General features: G+C 39.3%; 1 protein-coding gene across 1 annotated transcript; it reads left to right on the top strand.

Moving 5' to 3' along the window:
* The first annotated feature begins 15230 nt into the window (after window positions 1-15230).
* On the top strand, window positions 15231-18040 carry NUDX19 (nudix hydrolase homolog 19). The gene is made up of 7 exons (XM_086667886.1): window positions 15231-15919; window positions 16106-16246; window positions 16341-16445; window positions 16689-16788; window positions 17075-17167; window positions 17515-17742; window positions 17837-18040. Exons 1-7 carry the CDS (start codon window positions 15323-15325, stop codon window positions 17869-17871), a joined length of 1299 nt encoding a protein of 432 aa, XP_086524012.1. The 5' UTR covers window positions 15231-15322; the 3' UTR covers window positions 17872-18040.
* Window positions 18041-22565: the final 4525 nt, after the last annotated feature.

Raw genomic sequence — 22565 nt, 5'->3', positions numbered from 1 at the left:
TGATATATAGATTATTTCTTACTAGTACAACTTTCTCCCCATCGGTTCCCTAATTCCAAGAACAATGAATTCTTCAAAATAGAAAAGGCATCATCTTTTTCAACTCTTCAGTGATCATTGTTCTAATATTTAGTCAATTTGAGTTACAAATTAAACCCTAGAAACAGATCAGAATAAGCAGCACAACCAAGTCTACTAGATATAAAACAAGGGTGTAGACACTTGTTCCTCAGGGCACGAACAGTTGTATTAATCAAATCTGACGAAATTTTAACCTAATGTTTCTAGAGTCGCCCTATAGTATTGTTCTAGGCGCTATTCTTTTTGCTAATATTCAGTCACAAGAAAACTAGAAAGAAATTTTTGATAAAAAAACACAAAAATGGGCTCAAATCCTAAAATCCTATATATCAAGCCCAAATACAGATCTCCAAATATTTTTTTTTCTATCTATAGGCAATGCATTTTTCAGTTAATACCCTCTTTACCCTTAGAACAATTTGAATAGGACACTCCAAAGTCCTACTTGTCAAGTGTCAATGAAGATTCTCTTTCTTAAGTGTCAATATAGAGATACTCCAAACTTTTTTTTTGTCTCCATTCGAGATTTCTAGAATACCTCTGCTATGTCACTCTTCAATTCTTTCAACAAAAAAAATGTCACTCTTCAATTCAATAGATAAAAAGTAGTTAAAAAGCAAAGGTTTGTATTGGTTAGAAATTTAAAGTGACACTTAGAGAGTCTCAAGGAGACACTCCAATTTTAGAGTGTCTCACTTTAGAGTCTTTATATTAATTGTATTAGAGTGTATCTCTTGAGAGTCTTTATATTAATTGCCTCCACATCATCATGGAGTGTCAATTAGAGTGTCTCATTGAAGAAGATTGTTTGCCAAAATCTCTACAGATCCTAAGTGGCACTCTAAGTGTTAAAGTTTGAGTGCCCCACTGGAGATGCTCTTATATATATATATGTATACACACACCTAGGGGTAGGATTTTGGTTCGAGAACCCGGAACCCGCCCACGACCGTCCGATTCCGGAGAGTTCGTGACCGTCCGATGACCAGAATAGTCCGTACCCGCCCGACCGGAAGACCTTAAGAGGACGGATGCGAGCATAGGTCCTTGCCTGATGATCTGACCGGGTCTGCCCGCTTGTTTTGTCCGCCCGACTGAGACCCATCATGCATGTCCCTTTACCCTACCCGTATACTCGCCCGGTTATAAGATTGATTTTAAACTGTTGGATTTGTAGGGTTAATTACATTCTTTAGATTTGAAGGCTGGAAATTTAACCTACAAATAACTTTTCCAACTCTTTTCTTTTCCTTTCACTCTCTCAATCTCAGCCGCCCTCTTAATGTCTCTCTCCTTTGATGCCAATCAGTAAACCCTACAATCAGTAAACCCTAGAATTACTGAATCAGTAACCTCTCTCGCCTCTCCTTTGAACTCTAACGGTTTCCTCTGCTTATGTCGGCAACTCGATTACTCGAAGCTTCCTCTCTCCGTCGAAAGAAATAAAGAAGCCTTATCTTCATCTTCTCTTTGTCGAAGCTTTCTCTCTCTGAATCTCTATTTATAAGTATGTTTAAAGGCTTAACCCTAACTAACTTTCTCTATATTTCTCTCTGAATCAAAAGTTTTTTTGTGTTAAATTCGATTTTATCTTACTTTTCTCTTTCTTTGAACTTTCTGGCTATGTACTTTCTAGTTATCTATGAGATGAAACCATGACAACTCGAAATACTCGACTAACCCCAATACCACAATAAGTTCTTACTAATCTTTGATTTGTTCTTACTGATTTCTCTTATGTTAGGTTTTGTGTTACGTTTTCTAACTATTTTCATATTTTGCAGGTTAAGTGTTGAACCCACTATTTTCACAATAAGAGACAACCATATTATCCAGTTACAAACCCTAAACACTTGGTTTCTGTCTTTCGTGGTCTGGTTATGCTTTATCTTTCATCTAAGGATTGCAAGCTCTTTAAGTATGTCGGCAACATGTCTGATTTAGATTTTTGACCAAATGATGACAAATGTTGTAGCTTTATTGATATGTATTGTTGGGTTATGATACATACTAGTGTTCCAAGCGGAATCTCAGACATCTCATGTCTAAGACTATAGCTTTCCCAGGATCATCATGCATAAGCTAATATTTAACTAAGAGTTTAGGATTACCTTAATCACTAGTTTTCCCTCGAATGCGAAGACTAAGAGCTCCACGTGTTGCTCCTCTAATCAAGACACCGAATGATCTACTTTATTTCCCTCCTTGTAGCTAACTAGAACTCCAATGGTGGTTTGATAGAAAGAACACCTTCTTTTTTATTGACTAGTTAGATAGCTCGGGAATTAGCTCACTTTCTCTTCTCTACTTGATGTTGTAGAGTAAGAAAGCTTCTTGAGAAATTCCACACCTTATTCAAGTCCCAAAGAGACCTTTATAGAGTTATAAGTTAGAGTCCAACCCTAATTAGATTCCTAAAAAGTCTCTTTTGAATAAGATTAAGGAAATAGTCGAAAATGGAAACTAGTTTCTATTTTCTTGTTTCCTTAGTTGTGGCCGCCCCATGTACATGAAACTGTCCAGATCTGGCCGGCCCCTTATGGGCTACCTATTGCGTATGGCCGGCCCTCCTCTATGGCCCAAAACACCTTTTTGGTGCCCCGACCCGAAACCTCTTCTTTTGGGCCTTTTGTGCTATCTTTGCCTAAACTTCTTTTAGGCATATGAGACATGATTATGAGACTCTCATGATTATATGTCTCATTCCCACTAGTCATATCATCCGATCAAATAGACATTCTTCTGTGTAACCCGATGTAGGATCCGGTCGAAGTTAGTCGCGAATTACATTGTAATTCGACGATCGTAGTGATTTCTAGCTAAACACTACGACCCCTAAATCATCCGGACTTGATGGTCTTCTTCATCAATTGTCTTATCCGACAAATTGCTCTCATTGCATCTTTGGTCGAAGGACATCTCCTTCATGTATGTCGAATGGCTTGACAGTTTCATGATTTTATCTGATGGCTTTTGAGTTTTGAATGAATGATTGTAATCTAAATGTCTAATCCTATTCGAGTTTTGTATAAGTTATGAGGGTAAATTCTTGGATTAGCCTCATAGCTCGATATGATTCCTTATGCCATTTTCTTGGCAAGTTGAGTTGCTTCCAGTTTATGATGGCAGATCTAGAGTTACCAACTTGAAACTTTTAGGTTAATTTGGACTCTCCTTCATTTAACTCTCTTGGTTGCGTGATGATTAGTTAGAACCTGATGGTTAGAATTAAGTCAGAATTATGAAGGTATACTCGGGGATTATCTTCAGAGTAGGCAACATAATTGATTTAGTTTTTGGACCAAATGATGACAAATGTTCTAGCTTTATTTATATGTATGTTGATTGGTTATTTTGGTTGTTGTATTACTACAACTACAACAGTAGTAATTGTTGTAGGTCACGGACCTTGGAGCTCCACCAGCTTCTGGTCCAAGTACTGCAAATCTGGTTTCATTTGGACCGGGTGTTGGTACAAGTACCTCAGCAAATATTGTTATTCCAGTTATTGTGCATTCTTCTACTGTTGATACTACAGTTCAAGATGGCCCAAAGAAAGGAAAAAAGAAACCGAAAACATCTAATGTATGGGTTCATTGGGATCTTATTGATATTCCCGTTCCTAATGAACCTGACAGGAAAAAATAGATGGCTCGATACAAATATTGCGGAGACATTAAAGATCCCAAATCCGACAGTGGAACAACTCACTTTCACAGGCACAACGAGAGGTGTGCTTTGCTTCATAAGGTTGATTTAAATCAATCCACCTTATCCTCTGGCCAATTAGGCCTAATGACTACTTTTAAGTATAGCAATCTCGTGCTCGAGACAATATGATTAGGATAACTATAATGAATGAACTTGCATTCTCATTTGTTGAAGATAAATTTGTTGAATACACCATCAATGATAGTTTTTGTCCATCATATGTGAGGTTCTCTCGTGGTACCTTTAGAAATAGATTGCAAGTATTTTTCAAGGAAGAGAAAGAAGATTTGAAACAAATCTTAATGGGTTGTCTTGGTCGGGTTTCTTTGACTTCTGACATTTGGAAGTTTAATAAAAAACTATACTACATGTCCGTTACCAGACACTTCATAGATTCTAAGTGGAATTCGCAAAAAAGGATATTGGTGTACACTTAGATGGACAAAACCCACACTGGAAAGAACAACTGTCAACTTTTGATTGAGTTAGCCTCTGATTTGGGCATCATGGATAGGTTGTTTTGTCTCTCTTTGGATAATGCTAGTTCGAACTATGTTTCTGTTACTAAAATGAAGAGTCTTCTGCCAAATTTACCAATTCATGGTGACTTATTTCATGTGAGATCAAGGGCGGAGCTAGGATTCCATGTTAACCCGGACTAGCCTAAAATTACTAAGAGAGCAAAATTTTCATTTTCGATATATATGCACTAATAAGTAGTATTTCAAAAACAAAAAATTTCCCACGTACAAGATTTTCTTCGACTATTGTTCTCATATATATATAACTTTTCGATAAAAAACAAGTGATCCCAAAACTTCACATTAGAAGAAATAAGATTTACGTGAAAATTTCGTTATTAGTTTAAACAACAAAAACTTACGAAAAATGAGCAATCAAGAGTTTATAATGTATGTGACCATTGGTAATTTATGGACAAAGACATTATTAGAACATAGTATGGAACCTAAAGAAATGGGTAAAACTTGACGTCGCAACAAAAAAAGGGGGTCAAAATAGAATATAGTCCAGAAATAGGGGTCACAAATTGAGACCAAAAGGAAAAAATGCAAAACACAAGGGGCTAAAACCAAATTAAGTCAATAAAAAAGAAAGAACTTCAAAATGGGGGAGAAGGGTTCCGAACCGGTGACTTACAATGTGGGAGTTAGGGTTCAAACCACCCTGGCTACCATGGCCTTTTGTTAGAAAATTGCATTAGCCCTTACTACTCTGTGAATTCAGCCCCTGGCTGCAGCCAGGGGCTGCCTCCACATAGATCCGCCCTTGTGTGAGATGTTGTTGTCATATTCTGAATCTAGTGGTGCAAGATGGCTTGAAAGTTGCTGAATTTTCTCACATGTTACAACATTTAAAAAGTAACATGGAATTTATTCGGGTTAATGATACTCGTACGGATCAATTTAATGCAATTTGTGTTTCTAATGGTTTGAGAAAAAAGAAATTGCGACTTGATGTGAAGCATAGGTGGAATTCCACTTATTTGATGTTGAGTGGGATTCTACTTTATAAGCATGTTCTTACACTTTTTTTGTCTGATCGAAGAAGCCCTTTCCCTCTTACTGAGAATGATTGGATGTATGCCGAGTTATTATACAAGTTTTTGAAACCATTCTATGAGGCAACTAAGTTCTTCTCTGGTGTATCCTATGTTACTAGTTGTCATGTGCTTGAACATTTATTTGAAATTAGTGTTGTCTTTAAAGAGAATAGAAGAAACCCTCTATTCAGTGATATTGTTGCTTCTATGGAAGCAAAGTTTGTGAAATATTGGGAGGAAACACCTTCTTTGTTTGGTATTGCATGTGTACTTGATCCGAGGATAAAACTAGGGTTGAACTTGTATTGGGTGCGCTTCAGGATTGTTTTACTACATCTGCTTATAGTCTTAAGTGTACTCCGACTCAAATGGGTCAAATTATGGGCCAACTTGAACGTCTTTTTGTGGAGTACACGATGGCTATGCAGTCCTCAAGTGCTTGTTCATCTACTGCATCTAGTTCTCAAGCAACTCTTATTGTACCTCCTTCTGGTCGTGGTATATTTTGAGAGAGTATTAACAGAGGTAACCCTGAATTATAACCATATTAGTTTTTGGGTTTTTCTAATTTAACCTAGTCAATTGGCTCAAACTAAGTTTGCCCTCGTTTTTTAATATTTGTTTGAGATGAGTAAAGCTAGAGAACAATACAACCTAAGGTGGTTGGTATTTACAGAGCATAAAAAGTTCTTTACAGAGCAAATTTGTTTTACTTTTCTCTGTTTGCAAATATACTTTTACTATTTAAAGATCAAATAAGGGTTAAAGTGAAATTTCTTCAAGGACCAAACTGAAATTAAAGAATATACTTGTTTTTATGTCTTCTTTCATCTTCAAATCCTACAACCACAATCCACAGTCATCAAAAACCATCTCCGCAATCATCCACCACAAATGCTATTAATAAAGAAAATTAACTTGATGAAGATTAGAAGTTTAATATTTCAAACAACTTCATTATTGGAGAGAGTTGAGATGAGTGATGCTAGAGAACAATACAATCTAAGGTGGTTGGTATTTACAGAGCATAAAAAGTTCTTTACAGAGCACTTTTTTTTAACTTTCTCTGTTTGTTTGCAAATATACTTTTACTATTTACAGATCAAATAAGGGTTAAAGTGAAATTTCTTCAAGGACCAAACTGAAATTAAAGAACATACTTGTTTTTATGTCTTCTTTCATCTTCAAATCCTACAACCACAATCCACAATCATCAACAACCATCTCCGCAATCATCCACCACAAATGCTATTAATAAAGAAAATTAACTTGATGAAGATTAGAGGTTTAATATTTCAAACAACTTCGTTATTGGAGATAGTTGAAGCTCAAAGATCCTCATTAATGGAGGAGGTTAACAATCTTTAGCTTTAAGAATCATATGACTTGTAGATAAAATATTCTAAGTGAAACATGTATATAGAGGTAAGATTAAAAAAAATTGACGATTCTTACAAAGAAAACTTCGATCTATAAGGTAAAATCAAATTTTTTTCGTTTTTGCCTCCAACCCAAAATTTCGGCCAATTGGTGCTTTAAACGATGAAGTTTTTCGCCCACATTTTTATCCAAAAAATTTCAGTGAAAGCTACCGCTTTTTCTTTATACAATTTTTTAGATAGTTAGATTTTGAATTCTAGAAAAAATATGAAGCACTAACAACTCATATGTAAACAGCATACAAATACTTGTACTTGTTACATGTCAAAACACAAGGAATTGTCTCAAAATTGCTAACAGTAATCGTCACACAAGAACTTATAAAACCTATTCAATCTAAAAAAAAGAACACTAGGAACCCAACGATTTTGCATTGGGATCTTATACAAAAACTTTTGATTTTAATAATGTTTAATTATTAGTTTTAAGTTTAGAGTTTTATCATATGGATTATTTTCCAGGGACTTTACTTTAAATTTAAGCCTTTACTTTTAAATACAAAATAATTTTAAGATATAATAAATAGATCTCTGTAAATACTAAAAGTACGCTACCTAAATAGATTTGTAAATAGTTGTATGGATGCCTTAAACAGATCCCTGAAATTATACTAAATTAACAATGGTATTGCCTTATGTTAGGATTGACAATTGAACTCCGTAAGACTAGGAGAGAGTTTTTTTAGGAGAGAGAGGCTCCCAGATGACGTCAGCCCTATTCTCCTTTCCACTCTCTTTGCCGATCAAATCCAAGCTTTAGAACCCTAATCTCTATACTTCCGAGCAGCTAGCTTCCTTGAGAATCACTCAAAATCTTCCTGGGAATTCAAACAACATTTAGTAAGGCAAAGGATAATCACGATCGCAGTCGGATTGATTATATCTCTACCCAATCGTCGCCGGCGCTACTCCCACCCACCTCATTATTGCTTGCATGCAGGCGTGCTGCCCTCAAGAAGGTACCACGCTCGTTGGTGGAGCATCACCTCGAGGTTCATTCAATGCAGGTGAAGTAATTCACTCGAGCAATTATCACTCACGCCACAGTTTGAATTCCAAGGTAAGTCATTCGAAAACCCCTTCGTATTCTCAGTCTTAATTGCTTTCCCTCTCTATTTCTGCGTTTGGTAGCCTATTCTTTTGTCATTTCAGTTTTCGATTGAGGTCCTTGAGTCTTCTCTTTCTTCTCTTCTTCTCTGAGTCTTTCTGTCTCTCGAGATGTCACTCGTCTTGTCCGACGAGTAGACGAGACAGGTGGTAGGAACCGGCCAATACATGAGCATGCATGGTGATCATTCCCTATTTTGGATTCTCTGCTTCTCGACCCTTTTAATACCCCTCATCACTCCTCTCCCCTCCACAAACACCAACCCACAACTCTTCTGTTCATATCCTTCTTCTTCTTCTCCCTACAGACCCTCCGCTACCCACTCATCCCTTACCCTAATGGCCACCCACTTCGCTATCTCCCCCCGAGGTCATCTTTCTCTTAGGTACCAAAAACCATCAGTCAACCATGAACTACAAGAAACACAGGAGGGTTGGGTTGCTCGGTGGTGCTGTCCGGAAAGCACCTCACTTGCTCAATTTAGGAGGATGCTTTTCCCCCTCTCGGTGTTCTTCCGAGACTGTTTCTATTCTCAGGTGGAGGGGCCGGTCAATACTTTCCTCATTAAACCTAAAAGCCTGTTCGTCCTAAACACACTTAATGCAGGTCGTCCCTGGATTCTTAGAGGAAGACTACTTGTGCTCAAACAAGTGGAAATCCCTCTCGAGGAGGCGGTGGATGATCTATTTTTTGAACCCATGTGGTGTACTCTCTACAAACTCCCTTTGGCCATACAAAATAAGGAAGATTTGGATGTGATTTTTGAGAGGATGGGCAAAATTATCGAGATCAAACCTCGTAGTTTAGGTTTCATTAACAATAAAGTCATCAAAGTTCACTTCCTCTATGATGTGAGAACCCCACTGCTGGCGGTCATCAACTTCCTGTTTGCCGATAGGGAATGTTCCATTAATATCAGTTATCAAAAATTCCCGGGGGCGATCTGCCAAACCTGTCGAATCATTGAACACCCTATCGGTCCTTGCCCTGAACTAGCTCCTGTCCCTCACTCAGACGAAGGAGATGACTCAAGTTACGAGCCCATGGAGGACGACGAAGTGGAACCACAAATTTTCAGGGAGGAAGAACCAATTTTAAGAGCACCCCCACCATCTCCTGTTAGAGGCACCCATCTTATTAGCCTGAGGATCAACTCCAGGGGCAAGAGAGTCAGACCCGGCTCATCCCACCTGTCCATCAGCTCATCCGACGAATCCACCCAATCCCCTAGGCTTCGGGCCCGGTTGGTGGAAGATGCAGAATCCCGAAGTCTCCTTGCTGAATCCAACGTGCTGTACCAATCCCTTGATCTGACCACTGCTCATGAGGCGGACGGCGCCTCAATACCACCTGTCTAGTCTTGTTCTTGTTCTTGTTTTGCTTGTTTGTAGTCTTGTTTGTTTTTAGTTCTTTGCTTTTGTTGGTTGTTTTTTGTTCCCTGGTACACCCGCAAGAGTTGGTTTTGTCCACTTGGGTGGTTGTGTGGCGGCTCGGTCCCCACCTTTTTGCTACTCTTGCTAAGTGTACCGGGCTTGGGTGGTCCCCTGTTCGGGGTGTGTTCGGCGAGGGCGCCTTTAGTTAGTTGCGGGCCCTCTCTTTTTGTTGTTGGCTGTTTTGGGCCGTTTCTAGTAGTTTCTGTTTAGTTTTCAGTGCTGGTGTCTTTAGTTTTCTGCTTCTCTGTTTTGGGCCTGTGCGCGCGTTGGGATGGCTTCTGCAAGCTTGACCCTAGGACGTGACCCGGATTTAGCCTCAACCAATTTCCCGAACCCGAGCCCTCTGGCCATTATGGCCTGGAACGTCCGGGGGTGTGGAAGCTTCCTCAACAGGAAACATCTTTGGACGTTACTTAAAGAGCACAATCCAGATGTTATTTTTCTTTCAGAAACTAAATGCATGAACATGAACATCGACAAACTGCTCAATCTCCACAAAACTTACAAAAAGGTTACGGTTGAACAGATTAACAAAGCGGGTGGTCTTGCTCTTTTCTGGAAGTCAGATATTGACCTTACGGTGCTTCAGACCTCTCAAAACATGATCCATGTGTCTTTAAACTTGGAAGATCAGAATGAACATCTATTGCTCACGGGTTTTTATGGGTGTCCCTATAACAAAGACAAACTCAAACCTTGGGAAGCCCTTCAGAATGTCTCTTTGGATCAACACTCTCCTTGGTTAGTGATCGGTGATCTGAATACCATCATGTATCCCTCCGATAAAAGCGGCCCCCCCAAACCTATCCCTCTCATGGCCAGGAAAATAGTATCAAGCATTCACGAGATGGGTCTTCACGACTTAGGGTTCAGCGGCCATCAATTCACTTGGTCCAATCGGCAATTCCACGGCACCCTGATTCAAGAGCGTCTTGATAGAGCGCTTGCAAATTTGGAGTGGCTCTCCACATATCCGTCTTCACGCATCACACACCTTCCGGGGGTGGGATCCGATCACCTTCCTATATTACTTTCCACCCATCCCCCATCTCAACTGAGTGCCAAGCCCTTCAAATTTCTTAGAACATGGATGTCCCATCCAGACTGCCAAAATTTCATCATGGAAAACTGGAACCCGACCAACTACTTGATCCAACAAAAGCTCAACCATCTCGCCATCAAACTGGCTCAATGGAATAAAAACGTCTTTGGGCACATTGAGAAGAAAATCAAGCAACTTACTACCCTCCTTCAGTCCTCGACCACCCCAGAGTCTTTCCTTCAATTCACTGCTCAGCTGGAGGAGGCCTATAACCTTCAGGAAAGCATCTGGAAGGAAAAATCCAGAGTGGCACACATCCAGCTGGGAGACAGAAACACAAAATTCTTTCATGCCAAAGCAATCACCAGAAATCGGAAAAATCACATTTCTTCCATCAAAAGAGAAGACAACTCCTGGTGCTCGGATATCCCGGAAATTTCCAATCTCTTCACATCCAACATTAAAAACATCTCCACCACCTCATCACCGACCACCACTAACATTATCAAATCTCTGTTCATCACACAAATATCCGTCTCGCAAAACAATTTCCTCATTCAGGCCCCTAACGAGGAGGAAATCCGAGCATCCACTTTCTCTCTTAAGCCTGAGGCCGCACCAGGGCCGGATGGCTTCCCCCCTTCTTCTACCAAACCAACTGGGATACAGTCAAGTCAGATGTCCTCCAGATGATCAAAACCTTTTTCCTTACCGCCACTCTCCCCCCCTCCACCAACCATACTCATATTTGCCTCATCCCGAAAACCAAAGCTCCACAATCCACAGCCAACTTCAGACCCATCAGCCTTCTCAACACAACATATAAAATCATTACCAAAATCCTAGCTAACCGTCTGAAAACCACACTTCCGGACATCATCTCCCCCTTTCAGGCCGCTTATGTCCCAGGGCGACAAATCACGGACAACATTATCATTAGTCAGGAAATAACCCACTCATTCAAAAATAAACGTGGTGCGAAAGGTTTCTTTGGCTTAAAATTGGACATGTCTAAAGCTTTCGATCAGGTGGAATGGCACTATCTGGAGGACATAATGGTTAACTTGGGGTATGACACGATGTGGATTCGTATGATTCATGCCTGTATTTCTTCTTCCTCGATGGCGGTTCTGATTAATGGTAGACCGGGCCCGTCTTTCAATGTGACCAGAGGTTTACGGCAAGGCGACCCTCTCTCGCCCTTCCTGTTCGCCTTAGCCATGGAAGGCCTGAGTCGTCTGCTTGACTCCCCGGACAGTCCCCACAAATTTATTGGTTTCTCCACCCCGAGGTCCACCTTCACAATCAATCACCTGCTGTTTGCTGACGACTGCATCATCTTTGGTAGGAATACCCTGGACAACATCACCAACCTTATCAACATCCTTTCAGTTTTTGGGTCGGAATCGGGTCAAATCATCAACTACAACAAATCTACTATCTTCTTCTCTAAAAACACCCACCCCAAATTTAAACGTATCATTACCAAATCACTCAAAGTCCATCAAGCTTCAAATTTAGACAAGTACCTGGGCACACAACTGTTCATAGGGGCCAAGAAACAACAGACGTTTGAGCCGTTGTTGGCTCAAATTCAGAATAAACTGTCGAAGTGGCAAACAAACCTCCTCTCCCAAGCAGGCCGTACAGTAGTCATCTCGTCTATTACCGCGGCGGTTCCCCGATATCAGATGCAATGCTTTGCCATTCCCAAAGGCATCAGCAAACGCATAGAGACCATTCAACGGTCATTCTGGTGGGGAAAAACAAAAACCATTCACACAATCAACTGGAATGCAATTTGTCGTCCTCGCAAATTCGGAGGTCTAGGTCTCAGAATGCCTGCTCTTGACAATGAAGCATTCTTAGGTAAACTGGGCTGGCGCCTTCTCAAATCCCCTCAAGCGCCCTGGGCACAACTCCTAAAAGCTAAATACTTCCCAAAATCGGCAAAACCACTCTCCCCAAAACAAAACCATTCTTGGGTCTGGAAATCCTTGGCAGAACCTATTGGCAAAATCTCGTCACTTATATTCTGGGATGTTAATAAAGGCAACAAAATCAATATTTGGCAGGATTTCTGGATTCCTAACCACACGCCGCCTCTACCGAACCACAATAACTGTCCGCTGATCACGGTGGACCAATTAATCGATAATAACACTTGGCAGACGGATCTTCTCCAAAGATACTTTGATGACGAAACACGTAACGCAATTCTTAGCATAAACCTTCATCCGACAGCGGACGATGAACAGGTATGGACTCTCACTGATTCTGGTCAATTCACTATAAAATCAATGTACAGATATTTGAGAACGGGTACAAGTATACCCGAAACAATGGAATGGGCCTTCATTTGGAACATTAGAACTATACCCAGAATCAAACTTTTCCTTTGGAAATGCTGCACCAACAGTCTCCCGGTCAAAGACAAAATAGGGCCTTTCATTAGCAACAATTTCGGCTGCTCCTTCTGCAACGAACGGGAAACAGCAACCCATGTACTTCTTCAGTGCAACTTAGCCAGGGCAATTTGGTTCCATTACAACATAAGAACTGACGGAATTGGCTCGGTGACTGAGTGGATCACGAGTTGGTCCACTCTGGATGACGATACGACGGAGAACCTCGCAAAAATCATGTGGTTAATCTGGAAAGCAAGATGCGAGACATGTTTCGGAAAGAAAGCTATCAATCCTATGCACCTTATTCAACAGATTCAAGGTTATGTCACACACCTACCAGAGCAAAAGATTGCTAAAAGTAACGTAGTCAAGCCACAATGGCTGCCACCTCCACCACCTTTCCTCAAAATTAATGTTGACGCCTCTTTCAATACTTTCTCAGCCCCAGCAGGTATCGGAAACATTATCCACGATGCAAAAGGCAATTTCATGATGGCTAGAGCAGACAGCATCAGGGGACAGACAGCGGAAGAATGTGAAAGTGTAGCTATCCTGAACGCTGTCAAATGGGCGGAGGAGCTTCACCTTAACCACATCATTATCGAAAGCGACAACAAAAATTTGATCACAAAGATCCAGGACGGCAGTAACGCCATCAACTGGCAGTCAATACACAACATAGAACAGATCCGGGCTCGCCTTAACCATTTCGAGCAAATTCAGTTTCAGTTTGGCCCGAGGAAAACGAATGTCCTGGCAGACGCTCTAGCGAAGTGGGGTAGGAAGCACAAGGTCAGCAGAACGTGGCGATCCCTGGTCAATATGAAATGTGATCTGAATTTGTAATTCCTTTTGTCTTGGTTTTCCTTTCAACAAAAAAAAAAAAAAATAGATTTGTAAATACCAACGACCTTACAGATAAAGTTAATACATTTAAACACATATTTGGGCAACCATGTGAATATTCAAAGAAGAGTAATACTGGTCAACAAAAATACCTAGGCAAGTTGTGGAAGGAAACCGAGGTGACTTACTATAATTGACGTCCCGTGTATTTTTTTTTTTTTGAGTAAAACCAGATTTTTCATTCATAGAAAGTATTTCAATCCAATACATTACATGGTTTGAGAGTTTTGACTTTTTTGAGTACAACATGGATTTTCTAAAGTAAATTAGAACAAGAAACTTACAAAAGTAAAGACAATATGAAAGAAAAATAGTACAATATTGCAAAAATAAAAGACCTTAAAGGTCACAAATAAAAAGTTATCACGAATGAGAAGACCTTAAAGATTGTAAATGTTATTATACTTAACTAAGAAGGACGAACCAAGTAGAGACGAATGACGGTTGTATCAAGAACACCACCAAGTTTCTCGGAGGAGAAATGAATGTCACCGAAAACATTGACATTTGATTTTAAAGATGAAGATTGAGTTTTCATAACTTTTATCTTCTTGAGCGAATCTTCGTTTAAAAAAATCAATCAACGAATCTTCATTTAAAAATCAACTGTAAGACATCTTTAATTTGGTGAAATGGAAGAAAAATAACTTTATGAAGATCGAAGAACCACCATCATACCAACTACCTCATTCCCCCTTCTTCATTACTAAAAGATAAAGAAAGATGTAAAAGAACAAAAAAAGAACTAAATTAGTATTAAAATAGGGAGACTCTCGTTCACAGGAGTCTGCCGGAAATCGATGATTTCGTTTGGTACTCTCAGTGTATTTTTTTTTTGTTACAATCGTTCCAGTGTAATTGTGATCCATGTAACTACCCTTTCAACCAAAAAGAATGAAGATAAATAGGGTTATTTCCCAAATGGCCCCCAGCTTTGTGACCAGCTTCCTGCCTGGCCCCCTACTTTAACAAAAATTTCCATATGACCTTTTTTTCCGTTATCTTTAACTTTCCATTACTCTCTCCTCCATTTCATTTTCTCTCTCAACCACATCATTTGAGCACGCCACATCATCGTCTTCACCGGCATGGGTCGCCTGCCGGCCAAATTTCAGTCGGCGACCTTCAAAAACAAAAAAAAAAAATTTCCCTCTCTCTCTCTCTCTCTCTAAAAAAATTAAATAAATTTTCCCCTTTCTCTCTCTAGATCTGGTGTTTGAAGGTCTGTTCGACCGACGACCAGATCTAGAGAGAGAAAGGGAAAATATATATTTGGTTTTTAGAGAGAGAGAGGGAAATTTTTTTTTTATGTTTGAAGGTCGCCAACCGGAAATTTGGGCGACCGACGACCCCTGCCGGTGAAGGCGATGATGTGGCGTGCTCAAATGATGTGGCAGAGAAAGAAAATGAGATGGAGGAGAGAGAGTAACGGAAAGTTAAAGATAACGGAAAAAGGGAGCCAGATGGGTATTTTTACTAAAGTAGGGAGCCAGGCAGGAAGCTAGTCAGAAAGTTGGGGGCAGTTACAAATGTCATAACAAGGGATGTCGACTCACCATCCACCTCTCCCTTTCTATCTGTACTATTATTATCATCTCCCTTTGCCAACATTAATGGAGGAGGACGAAGAGAGATGCCCTTATTCTATCTCTCTAAAATAATCCACATACCTAAATCCCAAACCCTAAACCTAATTCTATCTAAAGCATCCTATTATTCAATTACATCAAAAACCAATACTATCATGTCTCTTACATTCAAATCTCACGCCTTTGCTGGTAACCCGTTAAGATCCAAAACAGCAGGTGAACCCACTTCTCCAAATTCATCACTACAAACCCTAAAAACCTTACTTTTGGAAAACACTCTTGCCGAAGGGTTTTCTCTGAAGAACTTGAAGGTTTTGCCTTTCGACAAAGGGAAGCCATTGGCTTGCTCTGAGAGTTCCCCAAACCCAATTTGGCATCTTGGGTGGATTGACTTGTCTGATTTTAAATTCTTTTTGGGTAAATCTGGTACTAATTTGAATGAGAATTCGTTTGTTTATCTGGGATCCGAATTGAAAGATGAAATTGATGTTGTTTATTGGGCAATTGATGTATCGGCTGAAAATGGGTTTGTTTCTGAATTGGGTAAGAAGAATTTCAATTTTGTTGAAATGAGAACCTTGATGGTTGCTACAGATTGGGGAAATAATCATGAAATGGGGGAATTAGCTATTGCTGGTCATGTGAGTGATGAGTTTAACTTGATTTTATTTTATGTTTGTAATTTCTTTATTTAGGTCTCGAGTCAGATTATAGACCTGGAATTCGAAAACGAAAAACGCTACCTTTGTCTAAGAAAATTTTAGTTCTCTTGTCATGTACATAGAAGTTTTGAACTCAATTTGCCCTACCTTTTGGTGTTGGATCAGGCTAGAGCTTTACTAGAATGGCACAATGTGTCACGTTTTTGTGGGACTTGTGGAGAAAGGACAGTCCCTATAGATGCTGGAAGACGAAAACAGTGCTCAAATCAACAGTGCAAGAAGAGAATTTATCCTCGTGTTGATCCTGTATACCCTAAGTTCCCTCGTCCTCAGCTTCTAGTTTTCGGTACTTCAAGTATTGCTTTGTTTAAATATTTTATGTAATAATGTCTTCAAACAGGTCGTGATTATGTTAGTCATTGATAGAGAAAATGACCGTGCACTTTTGAGCCGGCAGTCAAGATTCGTACCTCGAATGTGGAGCTGTCTTGCTGGATTTATCGAGGTATAAGTTTCTTAGTTAGGTAACTTCCTTATTTTTAGGGTTAATTGTTATGCTTGCTCTTATATCCAGTAGGATTTATGGAAATCAGCCAACTGAGGCACGAGCTACAATTTTCGACCATTGAATTTTCTTAGGCAGAGTAAATAGAAGCTTTCGTCATACGAAGTAATGTCATACTAGTTTATAGTAGCAGTATATATCTTTAGCATAGAATTAGTGGTGCTAAACTCTTTCATTTCTTAGCCAGGAGAAAGCTTGGAAGAGGCAGTGAGGAGAGAAACACTTGAAGAAACTGGGGTTGAAGTGGGCGAAGTTATATATCATAGTTCTCAACCTTGGCCAGGTATGAAATGTTCTCCCGTTTATACGCACAAGTGTTTTGGTTGACCTCGACTATGACAGTTTTAATGACATGTGAATAATGAATTCGTTATAGCAGTCAGATATGTAACGTGGCCATGTGGGTAGATGCTCTTTTAGGGAGATTAGATCATTAGAAGACCGTTATTAAGTTTGTTTACGATCTTTAAAGGAAAGTTAAGAAAGAAAAATAATATTAGAAGTCGACATCGCTTCTGCATTTACTTTCTTGAACTGATCTACTTCTTTCTAATTTGAAATGTTTGCAGTTGGACCTAATAGCATGCCGTGTCAATTGATGGTGGGTTTCTTCGCGTATGCTAAATCTGTTGAAATAACTGTGGACAAGACGGAATTGGAAGGTATTTTCTGCGATGTTTTAACACTCAATACTGACTATTTTCCTGCGCAAGTTGCATTAGTGGGTGTTCGTCTAGCGTTTTGCCCTTGACCCACCTATAAACGGGCAAAAACCATGTTGTAAACTCATTATTGTCTCTCATGTTGACATAATTTTAAACCAGTCTCGAGTAGAGAAATGTTTTTAGTTTCCCTAGAGTCTTACCATAGTTTGACTTAGAAACTGTTCTGACATTTTTCTGACCACGTACTTTTATGATATGGTTTTTTGAAAGTCTCGCTGGTTTAGAATTCAAACTTTGACACATCCAAAGCAGGCCTTGACCACACCATTTTCTTTTCATGTTAGATGCTCAATGGCATAGTAGAGAGGACGTCAAAAATGCGTTGACGTTTGCCGAATATGAAAAAGCACAAAAAACAGCAGCAGCAAAAGTGGAGCAAATGTGTAAAGGAGTCGAAAGGGGACAAAATTTCTCTTCGGATTTCAACGTGGAAAGCGGAGAACTTGCTCCCATGTTCATCCCTGGACCTTTTGCCATTGCTCATCACTTGATATCCTCATGGGTTAACCAGAGTAAGTTAGATAATGGATCTTCAAAAGTATTGTCTTTGAAACACCATAATACTTCGAAATTGTAAGTACTTTTATGTTGTGATTTTTCGTGCAGCTTCTTCTTCTTTAGATTCTTCACAATGTTCATGAGAAGACATTGTTGTTGTTGGCAGACAAACTGAAGGAACTCCTGTTTCTGGTCAAGTATATTGTATATCTAGATGCTTAATTTCATCTAAAACGAAAGAGAAGTTTGATTCTTTTGAAATAAACGACAATATAATTCATTCCTCAGATTAATTCTAAGAAGTTTATCAGACCCGAGATTGTTCTCGTTGTACTAGTTTTATTTTTTAGCCTAGTTCGATGTACCTGCGGTCGGTTCCTGGCCCTAACGGGCCGAAGTACTACTAGTAATGTAAGTAAGAACAAGACAGAAATTAGCCCCATTGAGCCAGATTATTGTAGTTGTTGATTTTCTACTTAACACCATAATTTAGGATTCTTCAGGAAGTTTTCGGTATTGAAGTATGTGCATTGAATAAACCTACTGTACTATAATCATTTGTTGTAGAGGAGACCAAGTTCAACAATGGAGTTTCAAAAATGGGTGCTTTGGGATACAGTGTAGTTTGGGGCATACTAGAGAGCAACCTAGTGATGTGTACAAAAAAGTGTGCATGTTTACTTGTCTACATTAGCGACTGGAATAAAGAGAAATTTCCGGAGAATAAAAAATTTCTAGAAAATTGTTCAGCCGAGATTGACATTTTTATATCTATTTGTTGTTTCATCTCTGGGGAATAAATTTTTGCTAGAAAATTGGTCAACTGAGATTGACTTTTTTTATTTCTATTTGTTACTATAGGGTCTCAAATTTTGGAGTTAACAAATAAATTTTTTTTTAGAAGATCCCGTAAAAGAATTTGGAATGAATTTTTGTAAACTTAAACAAAATATTTCTCTGAATCTATACTCTAAACTCCTTCCAAGTGTTCCTTTTTCTCTTCATTTTTTTCTCTAAAGTTTTGTTTTCTTCTAATCACTAAACCCTCAAAACACGGAGAACTAACCTAATATGTTTATAAGTGATGAAAAATATGTTTCAGAGCTTTCTAGGGTTTGGAATGTGTTTACCTCTCTTGGAGGGATTAATAAATGAAGAAATTTGGTTTGTACGTCCTATTGAAGATGTATCAGAGCTTCAAGAGATCCTGTTTGATGATTTCTAAGGTTTTGAATGTTTTTTCCCTCTTTATTTCTCTAGCTTTGTTTCTGATTTTAGAGAAATAGGGGTTGGAGATTTGAAGAAGTAAGAGAAGTGATGAAGAAGGAAGAATAAAAAGTTTGGTTAAAATTTATAGAGAAGCTCAGATGGATGAGTTTTTCTCTAGAGGGGAAGAAGAGAGAGAGAAAATGACTTAAAATAAAAAAATTAATTTTATAAATTGCAAATTTGTTCGGTATCTCCCATAAGAAAATGGGTAGGCATCCATCGCTTTTCCATTTATCAGGTTGGGCGGGTTGACTTCGAAACTCCATGTCTATGGGTTTTCATTTAACAGGTTGGGTGGGTTGACTTTGAGACTCCCTGACCATTTTGACTCTCGGGCTTAATCCGATGGTTATTCTAAAGAACCTAGTGTCTAAACCTGACAAATTGTCTGGGTTTATCGAGCATCAGACGGTCGAGTCTCAGACTTCCAATATCGAAGTACATTTAATAACCAAGAGTTTATTTTCAACGAAAAAAAAAACTAAGACTTTATTAATCTATTTTATACATCCTTTTACTAGGTCACCAGTCCATATGTTCTCACTTAGGTCAACACCGTCATACATCCTTTTACTGGACAAATACCAATAAGTCAGTCTTTGGTGGGATGCCGAGTAGCATTTTAAAACCCAAACCCAACCAGTTTATCTCATCGGGTCGGTTGAGTTGAACTTGCCTTCGGGTTCCGTGGGCTCTACAGGCTTCAGGGTGAAGTTATTGTCGCTGACCTGCATGGCTAGGTAGTTTTGACCTTTTAATGTACTCCTAGATAAGATATGCAGCTTGATTTTTCTGTGCCCGAACTTGTTCCTCAGTGTTGTAAGTCATCACTAAGGAGTTTTGTTGCTATGGAAGAGCAGTCGGTGTAAACGCTGCTGGCTTTGATCAAGGAAGCTTCCATGGACCTCATCTCTGCAAAGCAATGTGCCAATTCTTGTCTTAAACCATGGCAGAGCACTCAGGAGTTCTACTGCATTTAGTTTCAGAGTTCCAGTATTGTATTTCTGCACAAATTACAAACAAAAATTGATCTTCAAGATCTTTTTCACAAACAAATTGAAAGGAAAGGGAAAGTTCAAAATAGGGGATCAGGTAGATTAATAAATGCAAGACAAATCTTCAATGGTCGTAGTCTAAGATTTGGTACATGAAACGGTCTAGTCGAGCCAATTTTTGCGGTAGAACTCGGATTTCAAGAAGAGAAGGAGGAGAGAGGAAGATAGGAAGGAGAAGAGAAAAATGATGATGGTGGTCGGAGGTGGTGCTGAAACTGGTGGTCGAAGATGGGATGAAAATGAAAATGAAATTTTGTTGCGCCAAAAAATTTGGCAAATTCTCATTTTTTTTCTTTTAAATTTGTATCCCAATTTTTTCTTGTTTCCTTAAAGCGTAGCACAAATTAGCTACATTGATAACAATCAGTAAGTTAATATCGTGTTACAGAGGAGATCAATTTCAACAAGAGAGTTTAAAAGGCGGTTTTTACCTCGAAAACAACTTTAATTGGGGGAATATTAGAGGGCAACCTAGTTGTAGGCTTAAAAAGTCAACATGTTAGTTTTTTACTTCCTAATCTTTATCTTCACTTTTTTGTAACGACAATTTTTTTCTCTCCATGTCACCTTTCTCTTACTCTTCTGACTTTCTTTTTGTCGAAAGACAGTGAAAAAGAGTACGAGAAAAGAAGAGGAGAAAAAATGGTGGTGATGTTGGAATTTCTAGACCAATTATTAGTTATATTATTTATAAAATAAAAAATTAGTTTTATTATATTTGAATTGAATATAATGTCTAAAAACCATTTGGAGAGATACATCTTTTAGAGAAAGACTTTTATTGTGCCATTTCAATTTTCATAAATAAGAGTTGTAGTGGCAAAAAATCGTACTAGGCCAACTTCGCCTAAATCGTACAAGGTCGCACGAAAACCCCATGTCGCCTCAAATATCTTTAGGCGATCTCAGATTACGAAGAGTCTAAAGTCGAGGCGGCGTAATCGTACGGTCAAGTTACTCCAAGCGACAGATCGACGGCTAGAACGAGTCTCCCTTAGGGTCCGGGTGAAGGAGATGTCCTTTGACCAAAGATGCAATGCGAACAATTTGTCGGACAATTGATGAAGAAGATCATCAAGTCCGAATGATTTAGGGGTCGTAGTGTTTAGTTAGAAACCAACTGCGATCGTCGAATCGCGGAGCGATTCGAGGCTAACTTCGTCCGGATCCTACAACGGGTTACACCAAAGAGTGTCAACTTGATCGAAAGATATGACTAGACGGATGAGAGATATATGCATGGGTAAGACCCACAGATATGTCGAAAAGGCCTAAAAGAAGTTTAGGCAGGAATTGTACGAAAGGCCCGAATAAAGAGATTTTGGGCCGGGGCACTCGAGAGATATTTTGAACCCAAAAGAGGGGTCAGCCATGCTTGGCCGACTACCCTAATTGGGCCGTCCAGATTTTCCCTTTTGGGGCTTACTCTAGTCGGCCTAGAGGAAATTGGAAAATAGAAATAGGTTACTATTTTTGACTATTTCCTAAATCTTATTCAAAAGGGCTTTTAGGGAAACCTAATTAGGGTTATACTCTAACTTAGGGTTCTATATAATGTCTCTTGAGACTTGAATAAGGTGTAGAAAATTCTCAAGAAGCTTTCAATCTCTACAATATCAAGTAGAGAAAGAAAGAGAGATAATTCTCATTACTATCTATCTACTCAAAGAAGAAGTGTTCTTCAATCAAACCACCATCAGAGTTCTAGCTAACAACAAGGTGGGAGATCAAGGTGATTGGTCGGTGTCCGAAGTAGAGGAGTTACAATTGGAGCTCTTGATCTTTTCAAAAGCGATTGGAAAGGTTCGAGGAAAACTAGCGATTAAGGTAATCTCTAACTCTTAGTTCACTATTAGCTTATGCATGAGATCCTGGGGATACCAGTGTTAGACATATTATATGTCTGAGATTCAGCTACCAACACTAGGAGACCACATAACCCGAAAGTGGCGTCAGAGCCTCGACCCCAAGTATTTCGGATCTGATAGGCTTTACGAGTCCATCCGCCGCCTATAAATAGAAGGAGACTCAGACTCCAAAGGGCATCGAATATCAACTAGAACCCTACTGAGCAATCTTCCCTCTCCCACTTGGTATCTTCTAAGCAGTACTCTAGACGACGATAACCTACCTTCGAACTCTAGTAAACTTGATGCTCTTTCTAGAATCGCCAATCCACTTCACTTCTCCATTAGCCAGAATCTCCTATCGAGTCTACTGAACTCATTTCCTCTTTGCACTTACTATCTTCTAGTAAATCATTCCAGGCGACGATATTCTATCTTCAAGCTTCAACACACTTGAAGCTCTATTGGAATCTCTGATCGAGACGACCTCATGACATGCTCCAGGAAACGAACTTGATAAATAATCCCGTAGAGTCGAAGCTCCGACCACTTTACGAGTCGAGCCATCCGACCACTTTACATGTCGACTCATCCTCCGGAAATACAACACGTTGACACCCTCAACATTCCACCGTTTGATATTTATCTTATTTATAGTTTGCTGAT

Source organism: Eschscholzia californica, unplaced genomic scaffold (genome assembly GCF_041429995.1).
Source record: "Eschscholzia californica isolate CP2 unplaced genomic scaffold, dmEscCali1.0.p SCAF_3, whole genome shotgun sequence".
Classification (NCBI taxonomy): Eukaryota; Viridiplantae; Streptophyta; class Magnoliopsida; order Ranunculales; family Papaveraceae; genus Eschscholzia; species Eschscholzia californica.
This window is presented reverse-complemented; position numbering and strand designations above follow the sequence as displayed.